At 40.7% G+C, this 11,728-nt stretch overlaps 1 protein-coding gene across 2 annotated transcripts; it reads left to right on the top strand.

Annotated features, from left to right (window-relative positions):
• Positions 1-295: 295 nt before the first annotated feature.
• On the top strand, positions 296-11,153 carry terf2ip (telomeric repeat binding factor 2, interacting protein). Of its 2 annotated transcripts, XM_061727400.1 has the most exons (9): positions 296-392; positions 1,679-1,916; positions 2,789-2,937; positions 5,980-6,215; positions 8,588-8,683; positions 8,823-9,432; positions 9,517-9,617; positions 10,083-10,523; positions 10,648-11,153. In XM_061727400.1, exons 2-9 carry the CDS (start codon positions 1,690-1,692, stop codon positions 10,864-10,866), a joined length of 2,079 nt encoding a protein of 692 aa, XP_061583384.1. In that variant the 5' UTR covers positions 296-392; positions 1,679-1,689; the 3' UTR covers positions 10,867-11,153. The 2 variants fall into 2 exon arrangements, with proteins under 2 accessions (XP_061583384.1, XP_061583385.1); XM_061727401.1 differs by lacking the exons at positions 296-392; positions 1,679-1,916 and adding an exon at positions 5,576-5,649 and having other exon boundaries at positions 2,904-2,937.
• Positions 11,154-11,728: the final 575 nt, after the last annotated feature.

The following is an 11,728-nucleotide window of genomic DNA, read 5'->3' as shown; positions in this document are numbered from 1 at the left end:
TCATGAGTAGATACAAGCAAACAGTAGAGGTGGTATTGCAAAAGAAATGCTACAAGAAAAAGTCAGAGAGGCAGGACGTGAGTGGAATTTGAGGGGGATACTGGGAACAGAGGGAAGGGGGGTTGAAATCACGAGAAAGGCACTAGTTCATTTCTTAAAAGACACTAGGCTGATAAATAGAATTTAAAAAACAGGCTAAATGAAATGATGTTACACACTCTTGTACAGTAGGTGGGGGTATGCTGTTTGCGATCCGCCAAATAAAACAGAGAAGAAGAAGAAGAAGGTGCAACTGGAAGAAAATAGCCGAAGAAGAAAATGACCCGGAAATAGGTTTTTTTTTTTTTTGGTTTTTAGCAGTCGGCGCGGGAAACGAGTTAGTGGTTTACAGGGTAATTTTACCGACAAAGTGTTAACCTAATAAATGCATTCGTGTGTTTTCAACTAAACCCTTACAGGCCGTCGACTCTCTGCAGCTTATGTCAATCAGACGTCACTGTCACTGTGGAAACTTGTCTCATGCTGCTCACGTTAAGGCTGATTTATGGTTCCGCGTTACACCAACGCAGAGGTGTGCGCGTCGTCGCAGTCCCTACGGCGTAGGTTCTGCGTCGATGTAACGCGGAACCATAAATCAGGCTTAATCCTTCAAAAGAAGACGGACAACTCCGCTTTCTGTTTATCCTCTCTAACGGAGCTTAAAACGACTTAAAATGTACTTTTGTGTTTATATGATATGAATGAGATCAGTTTGATTTCTCTTTGAGAGGCAGAAAACGCTAAGGTTCCCTTGACTGAAATACAGAAACACACCGTGCAGATGGTTTTTAAACCATCCTCTACTTCAGAATCAGAATCAGGTTTATTAGCCAAGACAGGGAATTTGACTGGTTATTTTCGCTCACTGTACAGTAAATAGACAAATGACAGTTTTTATTAACTTATACAGTATACAACTTTTTTTTTAAGTGAAAGGTGCAGCAGTATGAGGTAGACAAGGCAAGTTTATTTATATAGCACAATTCAACAAAAGGTAATTCAAAGTGCTTTACATCAACATTCAAAGCAGCAAGACACAATTAAACAGTAAATGACAAATACAATGATAAGAACAGAGGTAAAATAATAAAAAGCACAAGTTGTTAAAAAGTAAGGGCAGTAGAGTACAGCAGGTATTTAATTTAGGAGTACTCTTCAGTAAACAGTAATGTTTTTAGTCCTGATTTAAAGGATCTACAGTTGGAGCAGACCTCAGGTCTACAGGAAGTTTGTTCCACCGGTGAGGAGCAGAATAACTGAACGCTGCCTCACCTTGCTTGGTTCTGGTTCTTGGGAACCACAACAAACCAGATCCAGATGAACCTCAGGGGTCTGGGAGCTTCATAGGAACTAACAGATCAAGCATGTATTTTGGTCCAAGACCATTCAGGTCTTTGTAGACCAGCAGTAAGATTTTAAACTCTATCCTTTGACTCACTGGAAGCCAGTGTAGTGATTTCATGTGTAATATGGTCCAGTTTCCTGGTGTTTGTAAGGACTCTGTCAGGTAGACATGGTTATTGAAACGTGCATTGTTACAGCATAAGATTGTGGTTATTATTATTATTGCACAGTCATTGATTACTCTGAGACTCTGAGACTTTGCTTGTTAATGTAGGTGCTGAATATCTTCCAACAGGTATCACGGCCATGGCACCCACACAGCAACATGCGACCAAGTCCATCTCCCGAGTCCTCTTTCTGACTGTGGATGGTGAGCCCATGTGTTTTTTCCTGCGACCAGGTCCCGTCAAACGCCAGCTCCACCCGGTCATCACAGCTGGAGGAGGCCTGCTGTGCAGCGTTCAGCAGCCAGGGGCCATCCTGCTGATTGATCCGGAGGAACGAGGCTCTGTTCCTACATCTGCAGCTCACTGGTAGGTGCTGGACTTGAAGGCTTTTGGCCAGTGTCAACATTAAAATGAGTATTGCTTTATATTTATATATATATATATATATATATATATATATATATATATATATATATATATATATATATATATATAGTTTTAAATGTTGTGCTTTTAATGGAGCAGATTTAAATACTTTTTGAAAGGGATTTTTTGTCTTTTTCAATTTTTTGGAATAAACATTTTGAAAGTGGAAATGACATCAGCACAGTTGAGCAGTTGGATGATCTGAACTTCTTTGCTTAGCTATTTTTATCACATGCACCTTTATGTTTTTAATATATAGAATAGAATAGAGCTTTATTGGCCAAGTATGAACATGCCAGACAGGGAATTTTTTTTTTGCTCACTGAACCCAGATTTAAATAGTTACAAACAGTAATAGACAAATGGCTCTTATTAACATATATACAATTTAAAAGTGAAAGGTGCAGCAGTATGAGGTAGTCATGGTTATTGAAAGGTGCATTGTTACAGTATATGATTGTGGTTATTATTATTATTGCACAGTGATTGATTACTTTGAGACTCTATGAGTGATGAGAGTTCATCAGAGCAACAGCTTGGGGGAAGAAACTGTCTCTTAGTCTGGAGGTTTTAGCGTACAGTGCTCTGTAGCGCCGTCCAGAGGGGAGGAGTTCAAACAGACTGTGTCCTGGGTGTGAGGAGTCTGCAGAGATGCTGCAGGAACAGAAAAGCAAGTGTGTTTAATCTTATCTCAGTCCACGTGTGTTCCTCTCATTTCAGTGAACTTTGGGATACAGTATCTGTTCATAGGGGAGTCTTTTTTATTTTTATGGCCTCGTGCAGGTTGTCACTATTTATGTTGTATTTTTCAGGTATGTATCCACCCAATATATTCATGACTGCATTGAGAAGGAAGAACAGCTGAATTTAGAGGACTACAGGTTAAATCCCGAAGAGGTCCAGAAACATTCAACATCACCACCGAAGAGAGGCAAAGAAGGCTCCGCTCTGTTCTCGGGAGGTATGATGTTAACAACGCCTAACTTTGCACTTTTATGGGTCAAAGACGTATAAGGCCTCATTTGGGGCGACCGTAATTTATCTCAAAAGTAATAGATTTCCATAACAAAATTTATATTTTAATAAGTATCAGTAATTAAATTAACTGTTCAAGAAAGATAGACACATGTTTCCTTTCATTTTTTGAAAACCATTTTTAAATACATTCTATCCATAATGGGAGTGTCACCCTCTTACTTACTCTAAAATTCATAAAACTGATTTAAAATGTGTACAAGGTGTATCCACTTATGCATGCTATACCAATAATTTATATTTGAACCAAAACTGATAGACATTCAATTTTGAATTTGATACAGAATTGCCATTTGTTGGTTACCCCACATGACAGGTGGTCACCCCACATGATGCTTTCAAGTTTAATCAAATATAACAGGCTAACAGTTAGCTATATGATCTAAGCTAGCTACTTCTCACCACATATCACTAACAAATTTACCTTCAAAATATAGATTTGCAAATAAAACAAATTATTTACAGTTTTAGGGTGGTCACCCCACATGATATCAAAATGTGACGTATACACGGCAGCAGTTAGAAAGAGGATTTATTTGTAAAGGAGAGAGAGACTACTGACCTGCAGGTTGTCTCTCTGGGACATGGATGTATTATATAACTGGATACCGGATCGAAAATGGCCGCCCATTCATTTCAATGGAGTTTGCTCACCCAGCGCATCCGCCGAAAAAATTTCTGACTTCCTGGTTTACTTCCTGGTACACGGGCCCATAGAGCATGCGCAGTTGAGTCACCTCCCATGATGCTCTGGGGCCTCCCATCATGCCCCGGGGCAATGTGAACGAGCGCTGCGCGCTCTGGACAAGCGCTGCGCGCTCATGAGTCCTTCAGACCGGTAATGATAGATGTACACAATGGAATTAGGGATTTATAGGGCAAATCAACCGATGCTGTTCTCAAAGTCATGGTTATAGACTATACATGGTTCATTTGTGTGTTTTTTTTAATTAAAGATAAAACGAGTCATTTTTATTTAAGATGAGACACCCCAGGTTAATAGGCTAAAATAGGGTAAAAATGTAAATAGCAGGTATCACCATGAAACTTCCCAAGTTTATTACTTACATTAAGACAAATATTTTTTGTATTACAAGTTTTGTCAAGTATTATGTTTAAATATGTCAAATATTATGTTTAAATGTGGTTAATTTGTGGAGTTTAATTTTTTTGAGTAAGGATAAAACGAGTCATCTTTATAAAAACAAACAAACAAAAAAACACATGGGATTCCCCACAATAACACAAGCTGTCATATGCTATTTATCTATATACCTTTGGGTAAATCTTTTTGTCTATTAATGATCGTGCAGTCCGAATGTTAGGCGTAATTAACTTAGCATTTTCTCTGATTCTTTTACAGCTTCTGGGCTCACATTAAGTGTTATTCCTGCCTGATATCTTATTTTCACAAACCATACACCGTTGGCTAAAACGGAAATGTTTAAGTACAAGAATGACAAACCATTATTATTCTTGCTATTAAACATTTCCGTCTGTGATCCCCCTGGTCAGGGCGTTTAGACCGAGTGTGACCTGAGCGTCCCACCTGAGCTCTGTGCCATAGCGCGCAGCTCCAGCTCAATGAATGACAGAGGGTCTCCTGCTCAGCTGCTGCTCAACACTGATCAGAGCAGCTCCCCCTCGTTTACTGAGGTTTTATTATAAACCCAATGTCTTTTGTCATGGAAAAGAAAATGAAGAGACCACAAAAACACACCTTTGAGCCGTGTTTTCCACTTTTCTGAGTGATTATTCCGCTGAACGGCTTAGTTTCAGCCATGCTCGTTCCCGAGACACACACGACCGCGCTTTGCGAGTGCACGGACAAAGCCGTGACGTCACGCCCAGAAAGAGACTTTTCTTTGACTTTTCTGGCCGTTATAAAACATTTTTGACGGATATAAAGTCCATGACTTAAAAATATAGAATACAAAGATTAGTAATTGCCGGTGATTACAGCTGGAGGTGTCCTGTGAACAGTTTTAGAGGCTTCTCTTTTACTATTGCGGTCTATGGGAAAAAAGCTTTCTGGGCCCCATGGGATTTTTTGTTGCAGTACCGCGGCTGGCCACTGGAAAAAATCGGCGTGCCTGCTGAGCGCGAGACTGGGGGCCTGCTCTGGGACCCTCATGGAGTAACTGGCTGATGCAACATCCTCTTTGAGATGATTGTCAATATAAAAGTCCCTCAATTGTATTTTTTTCATGGTCACCCCAGATGATAATTCAGACAATGAACATATTCGGACAAGATTAGTTTGTGTATTATGATTGAAATGTGTGTACAAATGTTCCATAACTTTGTCAATAAATCTAAAACAAGTTTGAAAGTATGCCCAATAGGGCAAGCATTATTTTTAAATTGTTTTAATGTGATTTAAAACCAGTTGTCCAAACAGAAGTCAAGGCCGGACGGTCACCCCACATGATGTTTTCACACTTCAGATGGCAGAAAATGACCAATAACCAACATGTTTAAATAAAATAAGAGTGGGCACATGTAGAAGGAACGTATTAGACATACATGTTATATTTTTTATTCATTTTTATGTTTATTATTAGGTAAAAAGTTCCATCGGACAGAAAAAGTAAGCGTCACGTCTTTGACCCTTATACTACCACCGTTGCTATGTACGGTATGTGTTGCAACTAGTTCCTGTATGTTACATACTGCATCATTTTCAGTATTTCCTGATTGATAGGAAAGGGCAATCTCTGATCTGCAACCAAATGCTGAATAATGTATTAAACGTTTTGATGAAGATTTTGAAGTGTATAAAATTTGAAGGATTATTCTTGTATTTTTGTCTACTGCGATGGCATAGAGTAAAGCATTAGCCAAGGCTATCTTGATTGGTTCAAAGAATCACAATGTTTTCATCTGAATTGATTAAATGTGTTTGAAACAGGTCAGTATTTTAGTTTACTAATGTATTCACATTTAGTCTGTCTTTCATTGTAATTAGGAAGGAATGCCTACACCTCTGAAGATGATGCTGCAATTTTGAATTATGTCAGCACACGGAGGGCAGAGACGGGAGGGAACCAACTTTGGCAGGAAATGGAGAAACAACATGTGACCAGTCACACCTGGCAGTCAATGAAATTCAGATACAAAAAACAACTCGCCAAGAAACAGCAAGGGGTGTTGGAAGTGAAAACAACAGGAAAAGACAACGTGGCAGCAAAGGAAAAGACTGGGGTAATTGTTGTTATCATATTATTAACAATAATATTACATTATTATTATTTTATATTACTTTTATTTTTTTATCAGAAAACTCATCAAAGTTAAAGATCTCTTACACAAGCATGTTGACAAAGAAAGCAGCAGCAACAAAGTTCGAACACAACCATACTTGTAGATATCCATCCATCCATCAACTTACGTTACGTTGTAGGGGCAGCAGCTGAAACGGAGAGTTCCAGACCTCCCTCTCCACAGCCACCTCCCCCAGCTCGCACTGACAAATAACAAGGTGTTTTTGCACCAGCTGAGACACATAATCTCTCCAATGTGCCCTGCTTTAGACTCCTCCTAGTTGGACATGCCCAAATCACCTCCTGAGGGATGTATTCCCTAAGGAAGAATCCAGCCACCCAAATCTCATCTCCGCCGTTTGTACCTGGAAACCTATTCTTTTAGTTACTACTCTGAGTCTGTGATTAGAGGTGAGGGTAGGAACAACTGATGAACAAAAAAACTTGCCTTTTTGCTCAGCTTCCTCTTGCCGTACCAATGCACCTGTCAATGTCCTGTTCCATTGTTCCCTTTCTCGTAAACCAGACCCTGATATACTTGAGCTCCTTGAATGGAGGCAGCACCTCACTCACAACCCGGAGAGGATATTCCACCCTTTTCCAAGTGATGGTGTCGGATGTGGAGGATCCGATCCTGATACCCACGCTTCAGACTTAGCTGTGAACTGTTCCTGTGAGAACGGAAGAACACAGCTTGATGAAGCCAAGATGACTTCATCATCTGCAGAAATTAAAGATGGAGTCATTTGTTGACTCAGCTGGAGTGCTCCTTTAGATCTTGCGTAATTGTTGACACGGTTCCACCTGGAACGAATCTGACTTACTACTGATAATGCAGACCAAACTTTTGCTCCGATTGTATCGGGACTGAATATCCTGTAGCAACGGATCCAGTACCTCATACTCTTGGAGCATCCTCCAAAAAGTACCGGAACTTGCACAGAATTCCAACAAAAGAACACCACTCAGGTTCAGGTCGGCAATGCTATTCCTCTCAATCACACCACTCCAGGTAATATTGCCATTAAACACATGAGCATTGAAGTCCCCAGGTAGGACAGTGGAGACCCCTTCAGGAGCATTTTCCAGCACACTTTCCAGAGACTCCATGAAGGCTGGATTTTCTAAACTGCTGTTTGGTGCACAAGCTCAAACAGCTAGAACCTGCTCCCCAAACCTAAGACACAGGGACTTTACTCCCTGGTTCACTGGGGAAAACTCTAATATATAGGCTCCAAGTCGGGGGGCTATGAATAAACCGACTCCAGCCCAGCACCTCTCACCTTGGGCAACTCCAGGGTGGAACAGCGTCCAGCCGCTATCTGAAGAAGATTGGTTTTGGAGCCCATGCTGTGCCTTGGGGTGAGCCTGACTATATCGAGCTGCTACATCTCAACCTCACACACAAGTTCAGGCTCCTTCCCCTACGGACAGGTGACACTCCACGTCCCAAGAACAAGTTTTTGAAGCCAAGTACCAGCATGCCAAGGTTGTTGCCCATAACACACACAATACGCCTGGCCCACATGGCTCCTCGTACAAGTCTTGAGCTCAAAGGATGGAGATATTTACCCAATAGTTAAACAAACTAAGTAGGACTAGAAATACAAAACTAACATCACGGGTTATCAGCATCAGTTGTGCTGAAAACCTGCATCCTAAAAATGTTCCTTGAACTTAATATTACTTTGGATTTGTTTAGTAAGATCATCTTAAATTAACTGTTTTGTTCAAAACTGTTTAAAAACACACACATGCACACATACACAAATAAAACAGGAATTAACTGCTTTTAAACAAAAGTAAAGGATCATGACATATATTTGTTTGTATTGTATGTTGAGGCTCAATTCAAGTATGAGAGGTCAGTGTAAGTGTACGTCCAGTTTACTTTGTCCACATCTAATTTCTGTGTCAGAATTTTGAAGCTTGACTAAGAATATGTCAGTCCATTACCTGTTTTATCTAGTGGGGCCAAATTTTAGAATCAACTCAGCAAACAAGCATGTCCTCGTTACATAAATCTTGTTACATTTTAAGTACAATATATCACATGTGGATTGCTTGATTGTGTTTGTTGCTTTTCCAGGTGTTATACAGTTTCGGAAAATAACACATACTGTATAACACCTTACAGCTGTTGTGGAGGGGACTGTTACCACTAGGTGGTGCAAATGGAAACAAAATATACTCTAGCTACTGAAAGTATATGAATATACTGCAAGACATCTTACCATGTACTTGATGCAGATGTGCAAATTCAGCTCTGGAGCATCTCCACACTTCTAACAGTTTCTTATATTTTGCTTTTAGGTGGAAGGAAAACAGTTAATTGAAGTTCAAAAAGCTTCTGGCAAAGCAGATGTTGCTCCTCCTCATACACATCCAGAGGAATCAGACTCAACACAGGTACTGTATGGCAGTATCCATAACTCTGAGTTCGTATTCTGTATGTTTGGTATTACAGGTTATGATCTGAAGATGTTATGTTTGTTTGGGATTTCATAATTAAAGAAAACTTCACAGAACTGGTTCGCTGTTCTCACAGATCGATGTCCAGTCCATACCAACTGATGTACCACTTGAAGATGTAGACTGTGAAACATCCATCTCTCTTGAAGAGGAAGCTCAACATATCAATGGGCAGACAGATGGACAGCAAGGTGGAAGAACACATTTAAAAACTGTTGAATCTGAAACGCCTCACATAGAGCTACAGATGGATATTGAGCCCAGTTCAGCTGAGAGCAGCGAAGCAGAAAGACCTCAAATAACCATCTCTCCACAAAAACAAGGTTTCCCAGAGAACTACCCTCCAGCTGAGCCTGAGTCCTCCCCCAAAACTACAACTTCTTCAAAAAAACTAAAAGACAAGCAGACGGCGTCCCCTGTGCTGGCAAAACCATCCCGTCCGATAACACGCAGTCAGTTTGACCTTGAGGCTTATGGAAAAAAACTCAGATCCCACCCAGGCGGCGCCAATCAACCCACATCATCTACCCGGTCGTCAAAAAAAACCAAATCAGCAGTGAAATCTGCTCTTGTGAAAGACGCCTTGGCAGACCAGCCACCTTCCAAGAGAATCAGAGCAACAAGTATGGCAGAGAGCCAACCGGAGACGAGCGGACACAATGGCAGCTCTAACACGGAACGAGACGGTTGGTCACACATTTTTCTTCTGCTAGACCTCAAATAAATACTCAGTCATGCTTGATTATAGATGTTCTCTTCTGCTTTTCAAGATGAATGCCATTCAGTGGTCCAGGAAGCAGCAAAGAAAAAAGAAAAGAGACAACTGGGAATTCTTGAAATGGCAACCAAAGAGTTTGAAGATGAATCGGAGGTAGGAGTTTTTGAAATGTTTCATCACGATCGGTCGCTTCTTATAATATAAATGTGCCACACTGAACAGCTACAGTAGTTTTTTTTTTTTTTTGTTATATGAGAACTTTGTATTGTGCAAAAAAGTAAAGTACATGTTTGAAAGTATTTATATTTTACTATACTCTTGTCGTCAAAAGCCAGTGTCGCCCCCTCTAGCAGATATAACTTCTTTTAGTTGCTTTTTATAATTGTTCACCAATCTCTGGCATCAGCTCTATGAGATACTTGTCCATGCATTGATGGTAACTCCTTGTGCTGCATTAGGTTTTATGATATTCGCTGCCAGTTTCAATTTCTACTGGCCTTATTGGCTTCATATTTGTTTTACTGTTTAAATAACCATTTATTGGCTAAATCACTAATACTAGGGCAGTAAAGAAGCGCATTAAGATGAAAATTAACTCTCCATACTTTTCTGCCGTAGTGTAATGAAAGGGAATCTCAAGAGCTCCATAATCAAGCGAAGACAGCAGCTACATCTGCAGAGCTCCTCCCGTCGACTTCAGACGCCCCTGCGGATCCTGCCCCCGCAGAGCTCAACCCTGAAAGAGGACCCGGCTTTAATGAGGCCGTGCAGGAGACTCGGGCCTCGAGCGAGCCCTGCGTGCCAGACGCCGGCCTCCCTGACGCCGGGGCGGCTGGGCCAGCTGCGCCCGAGGCAGGCGCTGCAGTCTCTCAGGCTCACCTGTTCATATTCGACAGTGAATCCCAGGAAGATGACTTCAAGTCTGTTTACGGTGATGGTTTAGCAGCCCCCTCCGACCCACAACCCACACAGAAGAAGGACACGGCACTTTCTCTGACTCAGGTGCAGTTAGAGGAGGACCAGCAGCGGCTCAAGGAGCTCATGAACCAGACACACCAGGTCTGTGACTGCAATTTTGTCTTCACTGTGGAACTTTTCTAGCAGCATGCTGATGTTTATTACAGTCTACATTTGTTTATTTACGATCTAAACAATAATGGTTAATTTACTGTTCTTCTTTCAGGACGTGATTAGTGTAACCAAAGCGTTGTTGAAGACCAGTGGAGACTTCTCTGCCGCCCTGAACCTCCTTTTGAATCCCTCTGTTTCTGCACCACTTTGGAATCGCCATGACGACGGTCTTTTGCTCTCAGCTGATCCAGCAGTCCGCAAGCAGTTGCAGGAGAAATACGGTGAGGAGAATCTGGCCAAGAGAATAGTCTTCCTTGAGGTGGAGGGATGAAAATGAAAGAGGGCACAGGCAGAAGGAGGGAGCCTGGATGTGAGCACGCCTCTTCTACTCCACACCAACTTGGCGCGACAAACAAACTGCTGTTGCTCCATCACAACTCTCTTCCATGAAAGCTAAATATCCAAATGCTTCGTTCTTTATTGTTGCTCTTATTGAATAATTTTGATCAGAATTAAGCTTATTGTGGTTTCAAAATGATTGGATCCTTTTTCAGTTTTGTTTTGGGGAACAAATCTTTTATGAGTTTTTAAAATATGAAATTTTATGTATTTTTTATAGTATGTTGTGTTTTTTCTTCAATAAATTGTTTAATAAATATCTTAATACAATCTATGAATGTGTTTTTACTTATTAAAAGACAATTCAGTCATGTGACAACATCCATGTTATGTGAGTTTTTAGATTATAATTATATTTGAATTTCTTTTTTTAAATGGCTTAATTGTTGTCATTAAGCCTTAAAGACAATTTAAGGATATGGATATACCTTTGGAAAAAAAATTGGATTTAAAATGGTTTTAAAAAGATTAGTTAGAGGTTAAGATATTGCGACATAGCTACAAATACTTGTTCACATGTTCAGTAGCCAAAGTAACCCAGGACAACTCCAGAGACTTGGGAAGAATCTGTGGCAATCTGCTGCTTTTTAAGTCAGCTGAGGAGAAAACGCCGGAGTTGAAGGGGGATGTCACACCAGGCTTTTTTTGATGTCGACATACAGTTATGAGTGCGAGCAAAATGCACATCTTTTATCACTCTGTGTCTATTGGATCACCGATGATGATAAGTGTGTTAGCTTCTCTTGAGGTCAGCGCTTTTAATGCTCCTCTCAGGCAGCTGTTTCAGACCTCTG

This window comes from Cololabis saira, chromosome 8 (assembly GCF_033807715.1).
Source record: "Cololabis saira isolate AMF1-May2022 chromosome 8, fColSai1.1, whole genome shotgun sequence".
NCBI classification, from domain to species: domain Eukaryota; kingdom Metazoa; phylum Chordata; class Actinopteri; order Beloniformes; family Belonidae; genus Cololabis; species Cololabis saira.
The sequence above is the reverse complement of the archived record's forward strand: the minus strand, read 5'-3'. Positions and strand labels throughout refer to the sequence as shown.